Source organism: Phaethon aethereus (assembly GCF_964289735.1).
Source record: "Phaethon aethereus genome assembly, chromosome: 1".
Taxonomy (NCBI): Eukaryota; Metazoa; Chordata; class Aves; order Phaethontiformes; family Phaethontidae; genus Phaethon; species Phaethon aethereus.
The window spans coordinates 7,645,647-7,671,521 of NC_138575.1; the positions used below are offsets into that span (position 1 = coordinate 7,645,647).

The 25,875-nt window shown below is 44.2% G+C and overlaps 1 protein-coding gene across 2 annotated transcripts; it reads right to left on the bottom strand.

Annotated features, from left to right (window-relative positions):
- Positions 1-123: 123 nt before the first annotated feature.
- SEPHS1 (selenophosphate synthetase 1) lies at positions 124-21,342 on the bottom strand (the record flags this gene model as incomplete). 2 transcript variants are annotated; one of them, XM_081999722.1, is made up of 8 exons in its annotated part: positions 20,537-21,342; positions 17,198-17,301; positions 12,778-12,885; positions 11,727-11,881; positions 10,826-10,916; positions 7,434-7,533; positions 5,664-5,876; positions 124-338 (listed from the first exon to the last, which is right to left on the bottom strand). In XM_081999722.1, exons 1-8 carry the CDS (start codon positions 20,727-20,729, stop codon positions 124-126), a joined length of 1,179 nt encoding a protein of 392 aa, XP_081855848.1. In that variant the 5' UTR covers positions 20,730-21,342. The 2 variants fall into 2 exon arrangements, with proteins under 2 accessions (XP_081855848.1, XP_081855849.1); XM_081999723.1 differs by lacking the exon at positions 5,664-5,876.
- Between the last annotated feature and the right edge of the window lie 4,533 nt (positions 21,343-25,875).

The following is a 25,875-nucleotide window of genomic DNA, read 5'->3' on the forward strand; positions in this document are numbered from 1 at the left end:
AAACTGACCTAAGGCCACCAGATGTGCAGACACAACAAGTTTTCTTTTCTTTTTACAGTTCTTTAAATTGTAGGATGATAAAGGAATAGATCTATTTAAAAACAAACAGCTATTTCATCTATATTAAGAGGTGGCACCGGGCGTCGGGTTCACGTTCTGAGTGGCCACCTGTGGTGCAACTTCAATGATTCGTGGTTTGTCTATAATTCTGGCCGTGCGGTTGCCCTTCTCTACAATGCCGATAATCCATGCTTGGTGACCTTCGCCGTATTTTGGAGACTTGATCTCGGCACAAAAACGCGCTGCCTGTTCTCGTGGTAAACAGATGAGGAGGCCTCCTGCAAAGAAAAGAAGCAGAGCATTAAAAACATCTGATTGCAAAACATTTCAACCTTGATCTGCCAAATCCCTATTTAGACAAGTACTTGGTGACTTCAGTGGATTCTGTCGATCTCCAAGGACTCCAAGAGAAGACATGGTAGAAGTCTGAGCTCCTGCTTTACAGAAGGAAGTTTGCGCCTGAATTCAGTGTTTAGTGGGTATGTACATGAAGCCAAATACACACAAAAGATGTTGGCAACAGGGCATCATACCGATGCCAACAAATGACATACTGAATCAACACCACCATTGTAAACTTCCAACAGAGGACTGCAAAGTGCCTCTACACAGAAACATGTTGGATAAAGGTCATATTCAGATACCTATAACCACATATTGGTAGCAGCTGATTCTGCAAGTAATCCCACTGCCCACAATGAAATCATTCATCAAAGTAGGGACTATTACCAGAGAATGCAAGAGGCAGAAAATTAAACATAGGCTTGATCCAGTGCTCCCTGTGACAGTCCTTTTGACCCCTTTGTTAGAGAATTTTCTAACGTTCTTTAGCCTTTCCCGTAAGATTTTTTTCTCAGAGACAACAGAAAAAATATTTTATTTACTAATGAGTGGTTTTCAGAAGCGGCACAGTAACTAGTTAGCAAGCTCGCCATTCAGTTATTAAATGTAAGAACACTTCCATTCTGAGAATCCCAGAGCACCAGAACGGTGGCTTGCCAAGTGAATTACTAGAATGAGTTTCATCGTCAGCTCTGGCACAAATTTCCAAGGGGCTATGACCAAATCATTAAGTGTTTTGGTGCTACTCCTTACTAGAGGAGTAGAATACTAGAGTATTCAGCTTTTCTGTATCCCTTACCTTTTTTACAGTGATGCTATGCTGCGATCGTGTGAGGCACTGCAACGCAGAGCAACAAACTCATCTGCAGATACTCAATTAAGCCTCAAAGCGTTGTACGCTACACGCAGTTTGCGCAGCTCACGTCTGTGCACTGTGCTGTATTCTGACACACAGCAGCCTCTTGCAAGGGATGTTACAGTATCATCTCCCATTGGAAAATGTTTGGAGGACACAGGCAAGACAGTCTATTCAGGCAAACAGGGATTTGGGCACGTGCTCAGGCTTGCTTACTCTTAAAGAGTTATTTGACCCAAAGTCTTCTCATGCGGGTGAAGGACATCAGCCAGCAGCACCAGTCATGCCACCAGCTCTGAGCCAACCCTGGGGGTGAAGTGCCACCTGGCGAACTGGCCACCCTGGGCTCGGTGCCACCTCCTCCTCCACAGCCCTTGGGCAGCTTCTTAGCACCTTGGGCACCTTTATGTTTGCTTTCCAAAGCAAACAGTCCTCTTGGCGGTGACTAAAGACACTTTTAATTTAAAGCCGTGAGAAAGAAGCAGCTACTGAACATGAGGATTTACTTATAAGGATACGTGAAAGTGTGAAAGTTATTTTTTAGGTTCTGCATGAAGCAAACAAGTGTGCCATGCAGAAAAACGCCTACCTCTCTCAGATGTTTCAGAACAGCCAGGTATTTCCACCAAAAAACAACAAAGAAACCCAGAAGCTTGAAAAACAGCATTTAAGCTACTCCAGATGTAACAGACAAATCAATGGCAAAAGAATTGTGCACCATTCCCATGGAAGGCTCTACATCAAGAAAGAGAAACCTATGTCATGGTGCAAGCGAGTCAGGGAAGAGGTTTACAAGTGGTAGTGCAGAGAACGTGCAAACTAGCCAGAAGGGAGGCGCAGAAGTATGGTGAAAGAGGAAGTATGAAAGAGCACAAGAATAATCTTCATTCAATTATCTTCCCCCCCTCCCCCCCCCGCCTCTTTCTGCAATTTTGTATCATTGGTACACATAGCCTCTTAACACTCTTTGGCAAGATCAGAAAAACGTACGAAATCCCAGCTTCCAATCAAAAACCACTTCCCACCTGCTGGCTGCATCCCACAGTTTGATCAATAACCCTTAATAAAGGCTATGGGCTACTCTCCATCAGTAGTAGGACTCCTATATTAAGGGATTATAATTATTTCTCTGCTAAATTGACCAGTCTAACCCTTTGGGTAAGTCCTCAAGGTTTACCTCTCTGCATTCTGCTGTAGTCTAGTCTATGCTACTGGCGTTCCCAACTGCTGTTTTTTGTCCCATGGACAACTATAAGAAGTCTTCACCTGTGCAACGTCACAGCCAAATGGAGTTTAAGTTGTTGCAATGCGCCTGTGGAAAATGAAGCAGCAGTGCCACTCTGCACTGAAGCAAGCAGCATTTCATGGTATACCTAGTTTTTGGAGGTCTGCATCAGCCACCGCTGAAGACAAAGCAAATGAACTGTAGAATGAACTGTAGAGTGAATGAACAAATGGCTGGGGCGGTTTGGGAGTTTGATGCACGCTTCGTTCGGGGTTTGAAAGGATGCAGATACTTGGTGTTTGTCCTGGCATACCTCTTTAAAGATGAGAGGGATTTTTCTGGTAAGAGGTTTTTAACATTGCTGGTTTTAACAGTTGCATTGCAAGCAGGGAAGTGGACCCATAAAACTTCAAAAGCAGACTAGACAAAGCTTTGCAATTAAGAGCAGAGATACAAACAGTTCATGAATCATAACCAAGTGTCCTTGCTCCTGCTAATGGCTTTCTCCCACAATGACTAACAAAAGGATGAGATCATTATCCTTGCCTCTTGTCAGGCACTAACACAGACCTTCTTTTCTACCCACTTGCCTATTTCCACAAATTTGCACAAACACCAAGTTGAGATACCTCTACTACACTAAAAAAGTTAACAGTTTCAAAAGTTATTGGAAGAGGACTGGCAAAAATACACACATGCATGAATATTCCACACTTTGTAACTTATTTCTGCAAGTAGCCAGTCTAACAAACAGAATTAATTATTTTAAAACTAACTGCCTGACTGCAACTTTAACCATTACCAGTTACCTAAAAGAGAGTGCAAAATCATGTAAAACTGCAATTTTAAGAAAATACACCATAAGCAAGAGTGCCTGGAGGATGGAACAGATGACATAACAGATCTTTCCAACACTGACTTTTATCAACAGGTGCCCAGCAAATGCACACTGGAAAAAAACCACAAGAGTCTTAAAATCCATTCAAATTGTTTTCCAGTAAATTTCTCATTGCCTGCCCACTCTGCTGAAAAACATCTGTTCACAAATGAAGAAGCTACAGACAGAGCATTTCTGGAAATTTAAGCCGATAAAGAGCGTTATCTATATTACTGTATGAACAGCCCTGAGCAGCCCCCAAAAGGCATCCTCACAACTGGATATAGAGGTACAGCAAGACAGACTTCATATAAATCAACCCCGGGACGTGAAGCGCGCAAACAGCATGGGTCTGAACGCTGAGCCACCTCAGCGCACCGTGCCCAAGCTAATACACACTGCTGCAATCCGTCAGACAGGACTGCAGTTGTACAGCTTTCGGACCAGAGCTATTGTGTCCACGTGGCTCTGGATCTTTCTAATATTTGGCAGACGCTGCCCTGTAACAAATCCCTACAGCCACCTCTAACGCGAGAAAAGCAACGCTGTGATGAAATCAAATATACGTGTTTTGAGGCAGCCAGAGTTCACAAATAACCAGATTATGTCTTGCTGGTTTTTCCATCATCATCTGTCTATGTTGAAACATAAGCCCTTCGGCGTTTCAAAGACACCCCTGGCTCTCAGTCCCAAAAAGTCGACTGTTTTCCGCTTCCAAATACTCTCACAGCAGCACGTACATCCGCACCATTTTACAGTCCCTTAGTGAAAAGGGAGAATTGGATATCCCCAGGGTGCAGGATGTGCCGCTCTGAAGACTCACGCACTTGGTTTGCAGCTAAACCATTCCCATGCCAACTGCTGTACAAACCTCTGCCACACCCACGCACCTGAAAGAACATCCTGCAGTTCCAGCTCTGTGACCGAGTTAGTTTTTGGACTCTCTGCAACTGATAGCAAATGCTTCTAGCACTCTGGTTATGTGGACTCCTGGGTATAAAAATCTCTCTGGTGCTACCAATCTTATTGACAGAGCTTGCCAAACTGCCACCAGGTATTTCTGGTCTCTGCTGACTGACGCTGGATTTGAACTCTTGAAAGGGTTCACGTCCCATATCCTATTACACATCATCTGAGCCATACAGTCTCTGTAGGACAGAGCGTCTGTTTAAACACAGATGGTTAAGGAACAATTCAGCAGATCATGGTAAGTTGTGTATTCACTAGGGGAAAAGTTTATGGCTCCCACTGTGATGCTTCTTTCCAGATCTTGGGACTGTTTTGCTTCAAGGGGCCCCCTCTGTTGTGAACTGCAGAGAACTTGGATAATACTTTTGGAGAGCAGGAAGAGGGTGGAGAAATGAGATAAGAGAAAAGACAGATTTGTTGCTACATCTTCTCCATTTCCCAGAGAGAAAGAAAAGTCAGATTAAAGAAGAAAAAGCAACAGGACAGAAGATTCAAGGGGAAAATGAAATCAAGACTTCCAGCAGAAGACAGTGATCATGCTAGTCAGCAAAGTGGCCTACACTTCATAATAAGGCAACTTTCAAACATCAGAAGGTCTTATCACCTGATGACTGTTTAAATGTTTATCTGAAATGAACTTTGTGTCCATAACCTGATTCTCAGTACACATCTGTTTTATTTGTTGTCACAGCAAGTGGCAGCTTTATTAAATAGAGAACACAAGCAGTGAATGGGTTAGAGATTTTTTTTTTTTTTTTGTGCTGCTAGTCACAGTCCCTTAAAGTCAGATTTCATGTATGTCAGAGAGAAAATCTATATTCTTAGATGTCTGTATGCTGTGGACAGAGAAGGCCTCAGTCACTGAGGCTGGCCCATTCAGCACTAAACTTCACACATATTCACGAGAAACAAAACACCACTCCTTTCACTGGCAAACCTCCTGCAGGCGGCTCTACCTTTGAGAAAACTGTGTTGGCTATGCTGGAATTTTCAGATATACACTGTTCTGGAGTTAAGAGCTAAGAGAAAAATAGGTTTCTAAAGAATTCAGAATCATCATTAACTTCTAACTGCAAGATGTTCTAGATACAGCCAAGGTTTCTCTAATAGCGCTTCATAAGGAAGTAGAAGGCTTTCAGGGTAGGATGGCGGTTTGGAAGTTAGGCTGAACAAGTTAATTGTGAACAGTTGTGTGGCTAATGCTCATTAGCTTGGCTATCCGCCAAACCAACTGTGATTTTGAATGCAGAGCACATGATTTGTACATTTGAAACGCTATTAAATTCTAACTTGGAGGTGTAGAGAAGGAAAAGGGGGGTACAACTGTCACCTACCTGAAGTCTCTGGACAAGTCCCGTGCATGAGGCCGAACATATTGCCACAAGCCTTACTGACAGCAGCCATCTTAGCAAGAACAGGAAGGTTATGAATAACAAAGGACACCTCATTTCGCTGCTGCTTGGCAAGGTTTTGTGCATGCCCCAGGATTCCAAATCCTGTGATGTCTGTAGCTGCGTGTGCATTGAAAGTGTGCATGAGTCCAGCAGCTACAAGAGAGGGAGAGGGGAAAAAAAAATTAAAAAAAAATTAACGGGAAAAGCAATGCTTCGACAACATTGTGCACAGTTTTGAATGAAGTTGCATACCTTTAATTTAAGTCAGGATAGGTTGCTGTTTAAATTAATAATTAAAAGAAAAAAAAGCATGCTTGAAGGGGATTGGAATTCACCAATACTGCATGTAACCCTTAAAAAATTCAATTTGTATTTAAGATATTAAATCATGCCAAATATCCAGCACCAAGTTATATTTATGAGCATGTTCTATTTGACACGTGCTACTAATTTCTATTAGCAGTCTAAGAAACAGGGGTTTGCTCCAGATTCAAACTTCTGAAAGCTGAGGACCAGAATGGTTCTGAGCTCAGCTTTGCTTCATTAAGGACAAGGACCAGACTCATCCTGGGTCAGTTTTCTCACGTCTTCCCCTGCCACTCCGTAAAACGATCACATTAGAACTTAAGTTCTGGACACTCGAAGTTTAAGAGCGTAAGAACAAAACCTGCAGGTGTGGGGGAAGGGCACCAGCCTCCCCACCTCTGCATTCATGAAATTCTTGGGCATTTGCAACTGCAGAGCCCCGGGTGGGAGAAGGGCACCTCTGCATGCAGGACAATAGCTCCAGTTAAGAATATTTAAGTGTTGTTAAAGGAGCCTGACAGGAGTCAGCGGAGAAAAACAAAACCAAGAATGCTTTGCCCTTCTTTGGTGCTTCCCAGTACATGAGCAGGACCCGAGTTCTTTTCCATAAGACAATCCTGGTCATTTATTTTTCCTGGAAGACTTCGTGAAAGAATGAAAAAACAGTGGGATGACATAACAAATACCAAATGAAAACTGAATAAATGGAAGAAGAGGTATTTAACTATTCCTATTCCTTCAACTGAGAACTAAGGGAACACCTAATTAAATTCTCTGCTCCTCCAAAGATATTTTGAACAAAGGGAAATCCTGGATTAAAATTTCTAGGGTAAAAGCAGAACCTTCCCTCCAGAAAATTAAAAGGAAAAAAACAACCCACCTTCCCCCCTGAAAAAAACCCAAACAAAAAATAACACCCCAAAAACCAGAAAACAAAACACGTGCTAAATATTCCACACTTTGGGAAGCACATAACACGACAAAATAAAAAAAAAAAAAATTGAAGTGTACTCAAGGAAGAGCTTTTCCTTTTTTATTCTACTTCGAATTTTTTTAACCTTACTACAGTCAGGCCCTCATGAGTTCTCTAGGCACAGAAGATAAGGAACAAATCCAATATATTTCCCTTTAAAACATCCTCTAACTCACTGGATGTTACTCACAGCACTCACATGAGTCATAATCATCTCCAGCAGCATTTGTGTTTTTGCTGTATAATTAAAAGAGGACGTTTGATTTTAATTTGCTTGCTTCACAAACACTGAACAGCAGAAAGATGGGGCAGAAGGAAGGAATGAAGTGGCTGTGCTACATTTCCCCATGGCAGTGAAATAAAATTAAGCATGGAACTGGAAAAACCCACAACCTCCCCTCCGCCCCCCAAACATACCCATCTCTTCTTACCTGTTCTGTTCAGTCGTGCCATATTCATCATTGCTTCCTGGTATGCTAGTTCTACATCTTCTTGCGTTACCACTAGTTTGATTTTATTCCACTTTTCTGGCTAATGGATGAAATAAAGATATTTTAGATTTTCAGCTGTATATTTTAAAGCACACTCTTACCACTTAAAAAAAAATTCTTCATCCCAAATGTACTTGTACTTTTTTTTTTAAACTCTGTTAAAGAGAGACAAAAGGTTCCACAGTCAGAGGTGTGTGCCTTACTCTATGTACCTAAGTGAAGTTCATTTAACGATCTATTAGGCACCAAGCACTTTCAAATCTTGCTTTCAGCAGCAGAGTGGAGTTGAATAACCTATCCTATGGCAAAGAACTCCTTCAAGACAACTCTCTGGCTTAACGCCACAGCCAAATGAAAAGAACTTTGCTGCTGGATGTTGAGATTTATAATCTCTGGCTTCTTGGGTTTTTAAGAGAAAATTCTAGATTTCACATATGGATCCTTTGATTAAGAAAGGCCACTGATATCCACAAGTCCAGGTCTGAGGAGTGCATGTGAAGGCAGGACAGGATGTAATCACTCCAGTGAGTTAGGATTAAGGCAGTTTCATAAGCTTCCTCTACAGTTTAGTATTGGCATCTCCTTCTACCCATTCTCCAGTGTCTCGTGTGGACTCATGCCTCCATCAGATGCTAAGCAATGCTTTTCATCCCAAAAGGGTCTCAGAACAAATTAGGAAATGGTACCTTTATAAAGAGCAATTGTTTCATTCAAAGCTGAATTAATTCCAGATCCAGAATGAAACAAAGCAACTATTTATCTGTTAAGAGCAATGCTATAAACTGGTTTAATTTTCTTCTTTTTTTGCAATGGTAATAAAATTACAGACAACTCAAAGTAAACAAAAATAGGATTTTTGAAGCCACAATGCCTACACTGCCGTTCCACAGAATAAATGCATAGAACAAACTTCTTACTAAGTCAAAGGTGCAAAAACTACTAAGAATTGGTATACGATGCTGGATGGGTGAAGGATCTTGTCAAAGAGGCTCTTATCGTTAACAAATGAACGCTGACTTTGAGGGGTATAAGAAAGAATCCAGAAATAGCAAGAGGGGGGAAAAGAGATTAGTCAGCCAAGCAAGTAATTTGATAAAGAGCAAGAAAATACAGCAGGAAGATCAGAGCTTCTGAAATTAGACTGAACTGGGTCTGACGAATTAAGTAAGAAACGCATTTTTATTTACATAAATGAGAGACCAAGTGAAAAAAATTGACAGAATAGTGATTATTCTTACTCCGGGTATGACTGAAAAACCTGCGCAGTCATTCTGCCTTAGTTTTCACACAGTTCTGAGGCAGATCAAGGGATGGAAACTGGTCAGGTGATGTGAATGGAAATCACAAATGAGGTGGAAGCGGAACTCAAGGCTGAGGCTAGGGGAGCCACAAACACAGGTAAGATGCAAACTCCTCTCCACTATAGCAATCAGATACTGGGGTTAGTAAACAGGAAACAAAGGCAGAAAAGTTCACAAAAATCCCCAAACAACTTTTAAAAAGCTTAGATTTCCAAATAGGAAGGGTCGGTAGACAGCATCGAGGTCCAGAAAGGCTTTTCTAAAGGGGCACATCATGGCAATCCCCTTATGCTTTTCAGCTGAAAGGGGAAAAGGGATGCCACCTCCCAGCTGTGGACCAACCTAATCAGTCCACATCATCAGCCTGGCAGCCAGAGCCACAGCAACAGCTTCCCCACCTCTAGCACATCCCTGACCTGGTCCCTGCAGCCTCTTTGCAAAAGTCTCTTCCTTTGCACCCGACGGCAGCTGCTGCCAGCAAGACAGCTGGGGCTTGGCTGCAACAAGTTTTGCCTCCATTTGGGTCTTCCTTTCACTTGTCACCAGGAACTCATTCACTACTGCTCTGTTTAAATACCTCAGCTTTTAGTTTTGGGTTGGTTTTGTGTTTTTTTAATTTGTTTTGCAGCCACATAGCTCTACACTCCAGTTTTCCCTTTCTTGCCCATGCATAAACTTGCTGTACTATGCACCTTCTCACACATACTTTTTAATGCAAAGTCAAATTCCCTACCAAAATTTGGTTTACGGGTGGATTTGTGATGGGTAATTCTAGTTTCACTTTCCCTACTCTTTCACAAAACAAAGCTAAGGAAAAGGCAGCACAGCTACTCAGAAATTTTCCCACCACAAAGATATATTCTGTTTACATGTAATAGGAAGATTGATTTCCTTGCTGTCCTCATTTTTCAGTCCAGAAAGTGTTTCTGGTTGACAGTCAGGGAAATTAGAAGTACTTGAAATATGTGGAAATTCAGAATATCCTTAATTTGCAAGTCTGTCAGCACAATAATAGATATATTAAGAAGTAAGATTATGGCCAGAAAACATACTATAAAATTGGTGTCTTGTTGTTTCACTTCATTTTCATAGCAAGATTATCTGAGGCCCTGATCCTTCTATCTGACTGGAAAACGCAGGATTCTGCAGAGGTCAAAATTGCTAGGCCAGACCCTATGAAGAAGGAGAAAAATATTTTTTTCCTGTTGCTCATGCTTCAGACTCCAATGAAGGTTTAAGCTGGTTCTCTCCCATTTTTGCTAACACAAGCTTTGTAATTAGAATTCTATCTGACAATGTAGTGGCCAACAGCCAAAACAAAGTAGATTCCAGCTCACTTCTCTGCCAGTCTATTGGCTCAGTAGTCCCAAAAGTAGAAGAGATGCATCTTTTTAAAGTGTAAACTGAGCAGTTATAACTCTGAAGACACGTACTGGGAGCCAGACAACAACAGCAGATGCCAATTTTGCAGTCACTTTTCAGTTCAGTAGTTACATTTTTGCCTGAAGTAACAGATGGAAGTATGTCTACGTACATAATGCTCCTAGAAATATTCTTATTGAATGCACAGGGTAATGCATGTGAAACGTAGATATATTTCCATGTACACAAGCAGAAAGCCCATGAACACAGACAGCAATCTTGGCCTAATTGCCATCAATACGCTTTTGCCAATTACTTTGGCAGGTGGAGTAGGGCATAATTTTACCCAGGGTGCTAGTCTGTTGTTCTGTTAGTAAACAATTTTGCTTATTACAGCAACGCCCGAGAACTAACTAAGAATTAGATGCAATTAAGATGGGCTCACTAAGCACAAAATAGTAAACTGTCTCGATTCCGAAAGAGTTTTGCACAGAAGCAGGTAAGGCTGACACACCAAAGAGGAAGGAGGAGAGAGAGGTGGTAGATCACTCCCAACTCAGTGTATTTATTACACTGCCGAACTTTGTCATTTTGGGACATGAGGGAATGAGGAAGGTCACCTTTAACTCACATCCCTCTTCCCTATTTCTTTTTTTGTGGTGTACTCACAATATCTAGCCACTGGTGGACAGCTACAGCCACTTGTGTTCCCAAGGGTTTAGTTAATACGAGCACATCTCCTGGCACTGCATTGTCTGGCCTGAAAACAAAGGATTCATATATTAATTACATAGTGAGATTCACACACATTGTTAGGAATAAGTGCTGATAAATTACATTTTCCCAGACCCATGTATCTTGTTGCACAGTTAAAAAACTGACTAATTGCAGAATTACCCTTTGGGATTCATTACCATGGGGTATTATTGAGCAAAATGCTGCAAACTTATTTAAAAGTGCTAATCCTTCTTTTTTGGAATAGAACAATGCTTGCAGTCAGACACACACAAAATTACATCTTTTCTTTCAATTTAGAAGAGATGTAAGATAGGATAGGGAAAAAAATTTACCTTTGTTACTCCAGGCATAAGATAACCATCACTAGGATCACAAACAAATTCGTTTGTGTAGTGTAACGTGCCACAGTGGAACATTCTACCGTTAAATGGACAGTAAAGACAGCAATTCTGTAGTTGTCTACAGCCATTAATAGGATAATTGGGAGATGGTTTAAAATGGAGGTATAAATATGACAGAAATTTATGTCTCAAAACAGCCTTCAATACCTTTAAAGGTTAGAAGCTTAACTCTCCTGACAAAAGGAGCATAGGATCAAAAGATACTGGGGGGGAGGGGGGGGGAAGAGAAATAAAAGAACACCCTGTTTAAAAAAAGCAAATATGTACAAAAGAGATGTGGCATCTGTTGAGTGCTAAGGACAAAAGCAAGCAAGAGAAGGTACTGCTTTGTTCATCAGGAGACAGATCACAAGATCACAACATGGTATTTAAAGGATTTTTACTGTATCCCTTCAGACCAGTGCTTTTGATTGTTTAGCAATTTAACTTACATTATAAATTCATTAGGCTGACAGACTGTTGTGGCCACTCCTCCTAAAACAATCCAGGGATTTAACACTGTTTGGCCACCAGTAACAGATGTTCCTGCCTCTTCTGCTGCATCTTTGAAACCCTGGATAATTAGAGGCATCACTTTGTCTCTTTCCTAGAGATCAAAACAGAAGTCAGAGTTCCATACACAGCAGTGCTACTCATTTCAAGACTGGTCCAGGGCTTTTAATCACTCAAGCCAAATGCCCTCATAGCAAATAGTTCATGACAGAAAAGACAGCCTTTAGGAAGAGGTTAGCCTCCTGAAAATTGCTTGTTATCCCATAGAGCTACGGTTTTACAGCTCTTCCTAAAAAGAGGTGAAGGTGACATTCTTACGCTGAAGAAACATTCTTCAAAAGATCATAACAAACTAAAGAAATCAGAGTTCTGGCAAATCAGAACAACTATCCTGCCGTTGTAATCAGGTACAGCCACAGCAGTGCAGTGCAATAAGGCAAAGTTAAATCAAGCTGCAGTTGGCCTCCGCTAACCTGCAAAGTTTTAACTTACTTCCTTCTAAGAATAAACATCCCTTTTTTGCCAGAGCAAAACAAACATACATACATGCTGGTCACTTGCACACACAAAACAAAACAAAAAGAAAGAAAGAAAAAGAAAAGCAATCTATTTCAGTTTCTTCTGCTTCAGATAAATGTTACAAAGCTGGCATAGGCAAACCAGAAGTATCTATCCAGACTGACACATGAGTCGGTAATAAAATGCTGCCCTAGGGCAACACTGTCCTGAATTGACAGAAGCAGGGACCCCATTTTGTTGGGGATGAAGGTATTAGCAGAAGAAGATTACAATGCCACGGAAAACTGAACTTTTAGCAAGTGACTCAGAATGTTTATGAGGCAAGACCCATACTATGAACGGAGACATCCAACAAAACCATCTCTTTAAAAGCGTTCAAACTTTCAGGAGAAAATACACTAAAGATAAATACATTCTAAGCACGTTTAGCTGTTTGGGTCTTCCTTAAAAAGCAAGTACCAAAAATCTTACCCTATCTGTCATTTTATTGCTGATTCCAAGAAGCATCAACATGTTGTCGCATTCTGTGACCCCCATGGCATAAAGGTCACTTAGGACATTGGCACACGCTATCCGTCCCTGGAAAAAGAGAGACAGACACACAAAAAAATCTGCAGGGCTGCTTGTGAATGTTCAGACAAACACCTGCCACAAACAAAACTTCCAGCATGAGTTTGCACTCCGAGGCAGCTACTAATTCCACAGGCTCCTGCATTAAGAAACCCAGTCAAAGATGTGGGATGATCCATTTCGTGCAACGTGCCCACCTAGGAGTGCAGATACCTGTTCCTTTTACAGGTAAGGAGAGAATTCACCCAAGCTGTCTTGGGCAACATACTCCTTCACTGACTACATCAGAATCCCACGCTGAGTTTAGACTGGATGCCTAATTTGAGAGGCTGAAGTTAGGGTTGACAAAGTCTACCTTTGCTAACAGTTTACTCAATCTGATATGCTCCTATTAACTATATTCCAGCACAAAACTGTACACGCTGACGAAGACAAGCATGGTATGTAATTCAGAACTGCAAGGAAGCTAATCCAAAAAGCCTATGTTGCTGTACCTCTTCTGCATTGGAACATGTAGTACACAGGGACCTTGATGGGGAAAGTCATTTGTTCCTCTGCACTACCCTGAAGGCCACGTCTACCCTCCAAAGTTTTCTGGAGGGTACTCTTCTTCCCAGAGGATACAGCTGTGCTGCCAGCACATGGTCACACCGAGGTGCTTTTTCTGTCAGGATGTCACTAAGAAGCTGTCTGAGGAAGACAGTGCATGCAGGGTTAAGGAGCCCAGGGCTCCCGGAAGCCAGCCTTGTCCCCACGCACAGCTACTGCGGGGAGATGTCCCTCCCGCCACTTGTATAGTGAGGGGGATGTGCCTACTCCGTCACTTGTTCAGGTGACAAGATAAGGCTGAATTTTGCTACAGGCATACACTTTTATTGACTGTGTGTGAACATCTCCACTAGCAAAAAATTGTCCAAGAGACCTGGTCATCTACTGAAGGTGCCTCTAAGAAGTCGTGAAGCTGACCGGACTGAGAAGGGATCCCTTGCATCACATGAGCTTAGCTACTCTAATTCTACTGAATTAATGTATCTGAGTCAGGGTTTGTTGAGGTGTGGACCCAGCACAGATGAGACGTCAAGTTTCCTGATGAAGATGCAGAACTTTCTGATACAGGATGTGCCCTAAGAGATGGCAAGATAATTTTAAAATACAGGACAAATTCTGTTACTTTGGAAGACTCCACACATTTTATTAAAATTGGTTTAGGTTTACAGCTGCAGAACTGTAACAAACATCTAGTTTTACAATTTTAAATCTGTGTTTTTCATAAAGTTCAAAGGCAACACCACCGTGATAAAAACAAAACATGCTTATTCAACACATTTTGGACTATAGAAATATGCTTTAGCTAGAAGACAGATTGGCGGGGGGGAGGGCATCGAAACACATTTCTACCATCCCCAAAACCTTACAGTCTAATCACATGTCCAGGATTTTCATAAAAATTAGTATTTTCAGGCAGTTACCTTGCTTGCAGATGGCATGAAATAACACTTCCAAATCACAATTAAGTATAATCCAGTTTTTCATACATTCAAGAGCTTTCAGTGGCATCAGGGGAATCCCTTATACCTGGAACTGGAATATGTTTTAATCGTTTAAATCTTAAGCTATTAAGAGTCAGCTGTGTACTGCATGGTTTGATGGATATTGGTTGTTAAATTTCTAGACGTTTAAGAACACTAAAGCCTGCCATTTTCCTTTTCTGGAAGGGGACTGTCAAACCATTCTCTACTGTCTTCAGTATTTACCAAGCAAACCGCTGATTTATGCCTCTTAGGAATGATAGGTAAGTTTTTAAAACTACACTGACAACATCTCTCTATTCTAGTAGTCAAGAGGTCAGTGTAACATTGCTTTTGCCAACTGGCAAAACCACTACGGAAACAGATTCAGGGAGTGCAAGTCTCAAGTCTGAAGCAGCAAAGGGAACAATACACGGCTTGTGAACATCGATAAACATGACAGGATTCACGAACAGGGGTCAGCCGAGCTGGGTCCCACATGCTACCTGACTGCTTGAGTAGTCCCCCTGGAACACAAGCATCTATGTGGAACACTAAGAACTATTTATACGGGCAAAGGATGGAGTATCAGACCTCCATCCCCAGTCTTGAGTGAAGGATCTTCTTAAAAGGCACAAAAAAGGTCCCTGGAATGGAGGGGGAAGGAAGTCCCCTCTCTAAACCAGCCAGTTTCCTGCTCCTGTACTCAGAAAAGGTGTCTCCAAGTGTCACAACAGAGGCTAGTACCAGTCCTATTGCCAGTGGCTTGATTCTTACAATGAAGCCTATTTTCAATTTCTTGTAACTTTTCCAATATCAAACCATATTAGTTGAAACGTCCTATGCTGGATATAGATTTTACAGGCTTACATCCTAGGGATACTTCAGACGAGACAGATTGAGTGTTTTTCAAGAATAAAGCCAAAGAGGAGGGAAAAGGGGAAAAGAAGGAAGTTTTTTTTTTTGCACCTAACCGCAGAACTTCATTTTAAAATAGGCAGTGACAGAGTGAGAGAAAGCTTGTTTTCTGAAGCAAAAATCTGAAGTTCAGCTGAGTCCACATGCAGTTTTGCCTTCCTCAGCTGTTTTCTAATCCCTTCTGTGACAGCACCCAGCTTCGAGTCCATTTGCACTTTTGGCTTTCCCCCCTTGCCTCCTCTCTCTCCAACTAGGAAGAGAGATCAGATAAGGAGCTGCAGGTAGACACTGCATAGAGAAACAGAGAAACTCTACATCAGGGAACATCCACCCAAAAACAGACTAGAATTGACTAGGTGAGGGGACAGAGCAGAATGGCAAGAAGCAGAACATGTACTGCGTGCAAGTGGTAATGAGAACACAGACTGGTAATGACAGGCATGGGTTGGGGGAGTCTAGACAGAAAATAGGGGAAAAAAAGCAGCTAGAGAAACAGGACAGCTGCTGATACAACCACTAAAGTTGGCCTTAGTCCAAATTTACATTCCATTCCTACCACACTGGCCCAAGCCTGATCTGGGCATGGGCTCATCTATACACTCCTGCAGCACCTCAAATCTTTGTACCTCCAAACAAAACAACCCTCCTCCACCACAGCCTTCTCACACTGTCCCTCACAAGTTTTTGTTACAAGGTGAGAAAAGAGAGTTTCTCAGCTCATAAAGTTGAGCACAGCTCTCCAACAGGTTTGTTTTTTTTTTTTTTTTATCCCAGTCCCTGACAAGTTCCCACTGATGTTAAAGCAAGCCACTTGAATCAAATTTCTCACGTGAGCTCAACAACTCTGTACTCCAGAGGCCAGCCAGAGATTTTGGCTGCTCAGTTTGCAGAAAGAGAGCTGTTCTGGAACAGAAATCAAAGGAGCTAGGCTTGCGTATATGCAAAACACCTGGTCAAGCGTGCTGGGGAAAAAAAAAAAAAAGTCGGTCCCAATCTCAAACTGTGTGTCCAAAACCTACGTGACAGGTCTCTCAGAACAAACAAACCAAAACCAGCAAATAAAGCATGCAATCATATAAACAGCAGTAAAAGCATGCCTTAAAGCAAAGGAGTCACATTCAAACCACAGGAAACGTGAATTCTAGCATTTCTTAACTTTCATCTAATGAACACCTCCTGCAGAATTCCCTACAGGTTCACTAAGTTCTTTTTTAAAGTTCACTTGTTTCCCTATGACCTTCTCCTCAAGTCAGTACTGATCACCGCCACATGTAACACCACAGAGGAACCCCCACTGAGACGGACTAGGTGAAATACGGACACAGAAGGAACCGAAGTCAAACACACACAACTCCCAACAAGTCATTTCAACTTATGCCTCTACAGGCAGAGGTAGTACAATAGGAAAACTGGTGTTGCAAAAGCACTCTGAAGTTGCCAGCTGCTGTTGCCAACTACTGTCATTTAGGCATTTCCAGTTCTAACATGTTGCCTGGTTATTTCAGAACCTCAAAAAAGGCCAATTACAACACAGTTCTGCTCGTAAGTGGAGTTTACTGTCTGCTGCTTCACAGACAGCTCTTCCCCCTCCCCCTTTTTGGGCTTTTCAAGCCAAATCCCACAGAACAACAGATGGAGGTAAATTTGAATTAAAGGTAGCAGTTCTCCCAACTTTCACCTATATAAAGCAGCATTCCTGGCTGACGTGGAAAAGATTACAGGACAAATCTGTAATTTCCCTCCTTGCATGTATTTAGGAAAGTCTCTGAATGCAATTAATCAAACAACTAGCACTGCACATCTACAAGAAACGGTCAAAACTGCCATCAGATGGGTAAGTGAGAAGCACAAATCAGATCAACAATACAGCTAACAATTAAGTTTAGTCAACTTACCATCATATAAGGATCATCCACAATAGGATAAATATAATCTGTCGTCTGGACCAACGACAGACCTCCGTGTCTTAATGGAATAACGCACGTGTCCATCCCAATTCCTGCAAAGACAGAAATCAATCAGTGAGGTGAGTAGCTCTGCCCTTAATTATCTGTTCCTCTTAACAAGAGAACTCACAAAACATGTCTGTGAAATATAACTCACAATGTTGCCTAAACAGACACGGCAAATTCCTTCCTTAGAGAAAGCACAGAGCACAAACAAGAGGAAAACCAAGCAAAGAATGAAAACTCCTGACTGGATCAGAAGTGTAAATAGCTGAAAGCAAGAACTAAACTACAATGATTCTACCTTTTTTTGCAGCATAATAATAATGCATTAAGAACACCTGTGTTTGTATGTATGTACATTTAAAGTTAAGAGGAACTACGTAAATTGATATTGTCAAAAGCAAATAGGTTTTCCTGTCACTCTGATCTCAACGAAAACATAGTGACACTTCTAGAAGGATATAGCCTCTGATAAAGGGCACTTCCTCATTTCAGGAGGAACAAAAATAACGCTGCAAGTCACAGCCTAGGACCTTGGTGAAAGACGATTCACCCACTTGGAGCTTCTGCAACTGTGTTAACATTGCCTTACTTCTGTGAGGCTGAGAGGCGGCACAACAATCTGCTAGACAGGGAATCTCCTTTGAGAAAACCACACCACCAAGCGCAGCCTTTTCCCTGATGGTGGGTATTTCAAACAGAATAAGCGATATTAAAACCTCCAGTCATTTGTTGCGACGCAAGAGCCCGCGCAAAAGTGGCAGGTGACAAATCACAACATGCTAGCTGAGCCGCGCTCCCTCTTGATATCCTCGTGCCTTGAGGCAATGGCAGGTAGCTTACCTCCTTCCTGGGCTGGCAGCACACTGCCTAGAATTACTTTGCGTACCTCCACAGGGCAAGTGTCTTCAAACCACCAGTTTTCAGGGAGCAGATGTCACACAGTGACTTTCTCCCATGTATTAATGAAACAAACTACCTAGCAAGTGCTACAAGCCAGTACTTGGCAGCGTGCTGTACAGGGATGGAGTGAGCTGCTACCATCCGAGGTCCTACTGAGGACACAGAGCAGAAGGTCTGCCAGGCAGCAGGTATACAGGTGGAGAGGATCTTGCTTCTCCTGCCTACCAAGACAGCAGCTCTTCCCTCGGAAGAGACAGGATACTGACAGAAGCTCATGAGCAGTAATTTAGGGTTGTTCATCCTCTGCAGAAGCTGCCAAGCCACTATGCATGATGTCCAGTGTCTCTAGGGAAGTGCATATAAGCAGTTACAGAGAAGTGGTTCATGTATAGGAGCTGTTTTGCCCTCAGTTCACCTATTCATGCCATAATGCTGCAAGACTGATTTCACCTGTGCAGTTTTCCACAACTTCAGCAAAAATGCTGCTTGACAGACAGGCCAAAGGGCCACGATGGTCCTTCTGAGGCTATGTTTCTGTTCCACCAAAAAAGGACTGGCTAAGTAAGTTAATCTGCTCAGAGAGGTGACTGAAAACAGTGATTTCAAGGTCCGTAACAGCTCTGAGAATTAATATCAAATTTGCAGTTTCTTACTCACAGATATACTCAGAGCCCTATGTAAGATTGCTCCGGGTAACACCACTTGCAGAACTAAAAAAGAGTGAGGTTGAGCCTGCTATTGGAAATCACCCTCTTGACTGCATCTTGAAAGCATGGTGCATATGCACAGGCTGTAAAGTTACCCCTCTGTCCCTTTTAAGCACAAGGTATCAGAGGCAAGTAACACCAAAAACTTACTTAAAGACACATTTGTTAAAGGGATACTCACCATAAGAGCGTATTTTTGAGAGACCTGAACTCTATACCTTCTATTACTAGCAGGTTTCCTGTTACATAATACCATACCTACATATCAAAGGCAGCAGTCTACTTTTTTACCTTTTCATATAACTGGAGAAGAAAAATCTATGAGCAGTTCCATTACTGATTAGAGCCTGTAAGTTTCTAAGAGGAAAAAAACCAAAAAAACAAACCCAGCAGCTAGGTAATTAAATCTAAACCAAACCATTACTGATTTTTCAATTTGTCAAATTTCTAATGCTGTTCTGAGTAACTTATTTGATTTAGAAAAAAGCATATAAATAGTAATCGGGGGGATAAAAAGCTGGAAGTGTCCTTCATTAGGGAATATTATAGTGCCACCCCAGCTCCACACACAATTGCTGCTTAGGTATTTCATACAAAGATCACCATTGTTTAAGCAAGAACACGAGCTCCTTACTAACCTCTCACTGAATTCAATCACTATCAGAATAATGGGTTGCAACCTGTTAGCCTGCTAATAGACAATTAGCAATGTTAAAATGATTTTAAATTGGGTTATTGGACACTAAATTGATAATTAAATAACTTCAGAATAAATACTATGCTGATATTCCTAAATTGAAGAAAAAAAAAGTCCATTCTGTGCTGCCAAGCAGATTGAATATGCAGGGCTGAGTAAAGAGACAAACAGAATTAAAAGTGTCATTAAACACATTATCTACATTCATTTATCTATATCAATATTAGGTAGAGCAGCTGGTATCAAAAATACCTATGTTTGCCCTGTTCCCCATGTAGGTGGCTTGTGCAGGTTGTTTTCCCTTACTGCTTGCATCATTGTGCAAATACCAAAGAGAAAGTGAAGCTGGCAAGAACACAGACGTCTTGGAAAGACAGCCTTTCCCAGGCAGCTTCTACAGGTGAGCAAAAAGTGAGAGTGGAGAAACAACGAAAGGACTGAAAGGCGAAATGACAACTGTGAAACAATCTGCTCCCAGCGTCGGCAGAAGGAAGAAAGTACTCTCTTGCCCACTTCCCTAACCCAAGGAAGAGAGCGGAGGGGAGGGAGAGGGGAATGTCACCTGCAAGTCATCTAACTGCATACAATTCATTGCATTCATTGCCTAAATTTCCAAAGGCAATGTATTAATATAAAAGTCCAGAAATAAACTGATATGACTTCACTTTGCAAAGCATCTACTGGGCAAAGGGAGGAGGAGACTAACGCGTAAGCATGTGCCTATCACGATGCCCATTCCTGACCGCTTTTGCTTTGTAGCTGAGCACACTGCAGGATGTTAAATAATTAAAATAGTATTCGTGTATCCCAGATGCCAAGAACTGACAACACAAGATTCAATGCTTCACATTTCTGGATGCTGTGTGTGTGTTATACAACGAACAATTTTCAAACCAAGTAAACAAACCACCGATGAGATCACGTCACTAAGCAGACCAAACATAAGGATGACGCGTGTCTAGAGGAGCAACTACTTACCCAACCTGGGCATAACTGCCCCCAGGAACTGTTCGTCTTCCTGAAAATGGTTTTCTTGTAGAGATTCGAGCAGTTTCTGTAAGACATCCTGAGGCACTTTGCAGCCTGTGCCTTTCAGTTCAGTGAATCGGGTCAGACGGAAACTCTTGTCCAGTTCGTAACTTTCTGGGTTAAACGACTCCCGAACAGACATGGTTCTCTTGCACACACTGCTGGCCTTTCCCACCCCAGAGCAATGGTATCAATTTCTCTGATCAGTCTAATTAAAAAAAAAAAAAAAAGAAAAAAATTTGGAACATTAGAAATTCCTAGGACTACAAGATAACAGGTTTTCCACATAGAGCAAGTTAAAAAGAAAGAGAAAAGCACTCAACATCATTCACTTGTTAAGACAGGTGGGCACATCTCACACAACTCATTTCTCTACGACTACAAAGGAATGACTCCTCTTCCCACCCTCCAACATTTAAAACTGTAACTATGCCAGGCAAATCAGAGAATGAATTTCCTTTCAAGACACGCTACATGAGTTTTTCATTAAAAAAAAAAAAGAATCTAACACACTTACTGACCTCATTTAACACAGAGGTAATGAAAGAAATAATATTTCGCAGAGCACTGAGGCCAATTTCCAAAAGGCAACCTAGGCCCTGATCCTACAACAGGCTCAGCGGAGACATCTGTTTGTACTCAGCTCAGTGTGGGGTCATAATTTTAGCCATTAACATATTAATCTCAAAAATAAGATGCTTTTCAAACAATGGTGCCGCTTCAGTTCTGATGTAAGAAGCTGAAACTCCATAATACACCTGTTCTCCTTGGGGGAAAACACAAGCCTGATCTTCTGTTAGTACAGGTAACAGAAGAACAAAGAGGCCGTATTTAACCAGATTTTTTTTGTAGGTTGACCTACAAACACGCCAGTTTACCTTTTAGTATGTTCACAGACATAAAAATGTCGAAAAGTTTCTTGCCTCTTCAGCCCTTTTTTAGTCAACTAACGATACTGAGAATACAGAGAACTGCCCGTTAAAATGGTAATGTAGAAGACACTGATGCAACTCATTTAATAAAATTCTTAACAATGCACATCTAATTTTAGAACGTTTTTCCACTCTGACTCACATACACCACACTCCAAAACTAATAAGAGGCCTAACCGAGACACTGACTTCTAAACAGGAACGGCTGTGATAAAATGCAATTCATCTTTCTCAGAGAAGAAGTTTTCAGCAATTACTAAAAAAGACCTGTCTGTGGTAGTTTCTTAGAAAGCAAGGACCCTGCCTAACACCAAGAACGGCATCCAGCAGCATCGCTGACAAAATCTGATACCGGTGGCCACACTGTTACGAGGTTAAGCTGAAAAGCAAAAAAAAAACCCCAAAACTGAATGCAAGTGACTGGTATTCGCCAAGTTTGACGGCAATAAATGTAAGAAAGAAATAAATCTACAGACCAGGCAACTGATCTCCCCTACACAGCACTTATTAACAAGGACGCCCATTCCATAAATGTTTAAGTCTACTAATCTACTGAATATACGTTGTAGGAATTGAAGTTTTAAGCTCCCTGAGAACTTCTGATGTGGAGCCCAACTCCCCTTTACTCCTCCTTCTCTGGGAGGCGTGGTACTTATTTAAAACAAGTCTTCCAGAGCCCAGGCTCGGGCAGTAATCCAAACTCCAGTTACAAGAACGTGTCTTGGATGAGCAATGAATTCTGTTTGTAGCCGTTGTCTTCCAATGCGAGGAACTAAGCACTTGCAATCAAAAGAAACAAACAAAAAATATACATAGCATCTGGAAAACAACCTGTCAACAGAAATAGGAGACAAAAGCTTTCCAAGGAGGGGGGATTCCCCCCCCTTCATTCTTTTTTTAACACTTCTTTCTAATTAACTCCAGAAATTTATAAAAAGCAGCTTGCCCCACAAGGGAAACATTTTCCTTCATCTAACTAGTAATTGCAATAGGCTTAGCACCCCCTACCTACCTACCCAGGGAAGGATTCGGGGGCCACAGCCTACCAGGAACTTTTTGCAGCCTTGACTTGGAAAGACCCAGTATATTACATTCCCCGGCCCGAAAGCAAACCCCGAAACAAGCGAGACGATTTTATTTCACGGAAAACATCCACCATGCAGTAACAAAATAACTTTTTAATAAAGGTCTGAATAAAGCCGCATGCGACTATGCATTTTGCAGACTGCCACGGGAGCCACCTTCCTCGCAAGACCAAGTTTCTTGTGACTGCCGGCGGGCGATGCAAGCGTGTGACCTGAGCGTTAGGCGTCCCCCCCACCCAGGGGAGGAAAACTCCTCGTACCCCACGTCTCTGACTTTAAAAGAGCGGCACAACAAATATTAAAAACTAAATTTAACCCTTGCCTCCCTAAAGAGCAGAGAGAGGAGCGCGCAGGAGCAAAAGAGAGAGGGAGGCAGAGCTTGAGCCAGGTACCTACCCAACACCAACCCGAGCGCGCCTAACGGCAGCCCAACCGCCCGCGACCCGCGGGGCGAGGAACTGCAACAGCCGTGTAGCCACGGAGCGCGGCGGCGGGACATGGCTCCGGGACACCTTAAATTTGCAGCCGCTGCCTTTAAAGGCGAGCCAGGGCCTCCGCCGCCGCTCTTTGTGCGGCCGGAGAGGCGGCGGCGGGGGGAGGAAGGGCGGCGCGGCTGGCTGCGCGCGGAGAGGAGCCGCGCAAGCAGCGACCCCCGTCCCCCAGGCCGCAGGGGGCGAACCCCGCGGGGGGCAAGGGGAGCGGCTCGGCCAAGCGGTAAGTGACACACGCCCCCCCACGCCCACGCGGGTGCGGGGCGCACGTGCGTGCAGGTAAGACGTCAGCCGGGGCGGGGTTAACCCCTTGCAGGGTTTGCAGGCGGCGGCACGAGCCGCCGGCCCCGGGGCGCGCGCGCACCCGCGCGCGGGGCGGCCGGTGGAACGTTGGGCGCGCGCCCGCCGCCGCCGCCGCTCGGTGAGGGGAAGGGAAGGGGGGGGGGGAGAGGGAAGGAGGGAAAAAGGGAAAAAAAAAAATGTCGGCGGGCGAAAAATTTAACCCGCCCGTTGCCGGCGCCGGATCATTTTAAAGCGGCGGCGGCGCGACGAGGCGCGCACCCCCCCCTTCCCCCGCCCTTCCCCCGGGGCCGGGCTGAGGGAGGGCGGCGGGGCCCGGGGCCAGGCGGGCAGCCCGCGCCCCAGCGGCACCGCGCCGCGCCCCGCGCCCGGCCCGGCGTAACGGCGGAGGCGAATTCCCCTTTAAATCTCCCCGCCTTGCACCCCCACCCCCCCTCCTCCTCCTCCCTCCTCAGGTCTCCCTCTTACCGGCTCGCCTCCTCGCCCTCCGCCTCCTCCCGCGAACGGGACTCCCAGCCCAGTCCCACAATGCACCGGGCGCGCCGGGCTCCCTCAGCGCCGCCTGAATAGAAATGCTGCCGCCGCCGCCGGGCACGGGGGGGTTAAACCCCCCCCCCCCCCCCCACACACACTCCCCCCCCCGGCTCCGCGCGCCTCGCCTCGCGCGCGCTCCCCGCCCCCTCCCCCTCGGCGGCCGCGCGCGCGCAGCCCTCTCCCCCTCCCCCCACTCCCACGCCGCCGCGCGTTCGCGCGCGCGCCCTGTTGCAGCGCGACCTGTTGCAAACCGCCTCTTTCCCCCTCCCCTCCCCGTGTCCGTGCACGCGTGGGGCCGCCGGGGCATGTTGTGCGGCACCCCTGTCGCGCAGCGCTCCGCGCGGAACACGCCACGCGACGGGGGGTGCGAGGACCGTGGGGGGCTGGGGGACGGGGGGAGCGGCACGATGGGGCCACGCAACATACCCCCCCACACCGGCGCTGCTGGGTGGGTTGCAAGGGTTGCAGCAGGCGTGAGGCTGGTCACGGGTGGGGGGACGCGGCCTCGGCGCGAGCGGGTTCTCAAGCGGGGTTTAAGAGCGATGCCTGCGCGGCGAGGGCCGGCGAAGGGAGGGGGTGCGCTCCCTCCAGGCCGGCCTCGGCCCACCCGGCGGGACGCTTCGCGCGGGGGTGTGGGTTTGACACTTTTCCTCTGAGAAAGCGTTAACTCGCCCCGGGCAATCCGTTGCCCTGAGGTGTCCTTGAACACGCCAAATGCTGGGAGCGCTTTGGGGAGGGAAAGGTAGCCAGGCCTGAGGAGACCCCGCGGCCGTCGCCTCCAGGTCCTCCACCCATGCTGAGTTTTGCCCAGAAATTGGACAAAAAGTCATGTTTGGTCCATGTTAACACCCAGAAGTTGGGCAAGAAGGATACTGAGGCGGTCAGGTGGACTTGACGACTTGACATTAAATTTTTCAGGATGCAGAGCCAAGACTGTGGCCCCGGAGAGCCGGAGGAGACCTCGGGTGTCATCTGCCTGCCCGGGTGCATCAGCTGGTGAGTGGGGTTTTTTTCCCTCAAATCTGGATTGGGAGCGTGCTTTGAAAAAAATGTAATTTTGCGGTGGTGATGAGTTCAGCACAGCCCTGGAAAGCTGCGCCGTGTTTAAGTGCCCACGCAGCCGGGACATCGCTTCTTGTCCGAGAGTATTTGCCCAAGTCAACCCTTTTCTATCACCGATTTGCAAAGCATCCCGTTTTTAATTAGGCATTTCATATAGAAATCGCTGGAATCTGACATATCTTTAAGAGGTCTGATTTCCAGCGTCTTCTCAGTTTGCTTTTCTACCTCAAAGTGGTTTGCGTGCTTCCAAAGCCCCTTTTCACAATCAATTAAAACCAAAAAGCAAATGATTCTCACTTAAAATTTGTCTTGCTTTACGCGCGAGACAAGCTTTCCCGGAAAGGAGGGGATTTCGGTGTTGAGGATAAGCGTAGGGCCCCGTTTTACATTGCAGAGTAGATAAAAAAGGCACTTTGCTTCTTGTAGTTTGCAGTTAAGTACCTAATTAAGTAATTGACTGTTAATTCAAAGACTGCCTTTTGCGCAACCATCTTTGAAAAAGTCCTGCCTGAAAACAAGCAGAAAGAGAAGAAATTAAAATGTTGCTTTTCTTGCCTGATTTTTAATTACTCTTTTCATCTCTGAGCCAATGTAGCGCCCCTGGACCGTGGTGCAGAGGACCAGAAGTGCACGGGAGCTCCCGGCTTTAGGAAATCACTAATATTATTTGTATAATTAATTGATTTTTCAGGCTGCTCCGTGTTGCTCTCCTAAGGCATTCCAAGCTCAGCACACAGAAGTTGTTTCTCCGTGAGCAGCCGTCGGGCGTTTGACCAATGGTTTTGACAGTAGAGATGAATTGAGGACCTGGAATTTGAACTCCTCTTCCTCCCTCCCTCCTCTGGAAGGGAGAGGGGGCGGAAGGTCTCGGGATCTTCTGATTG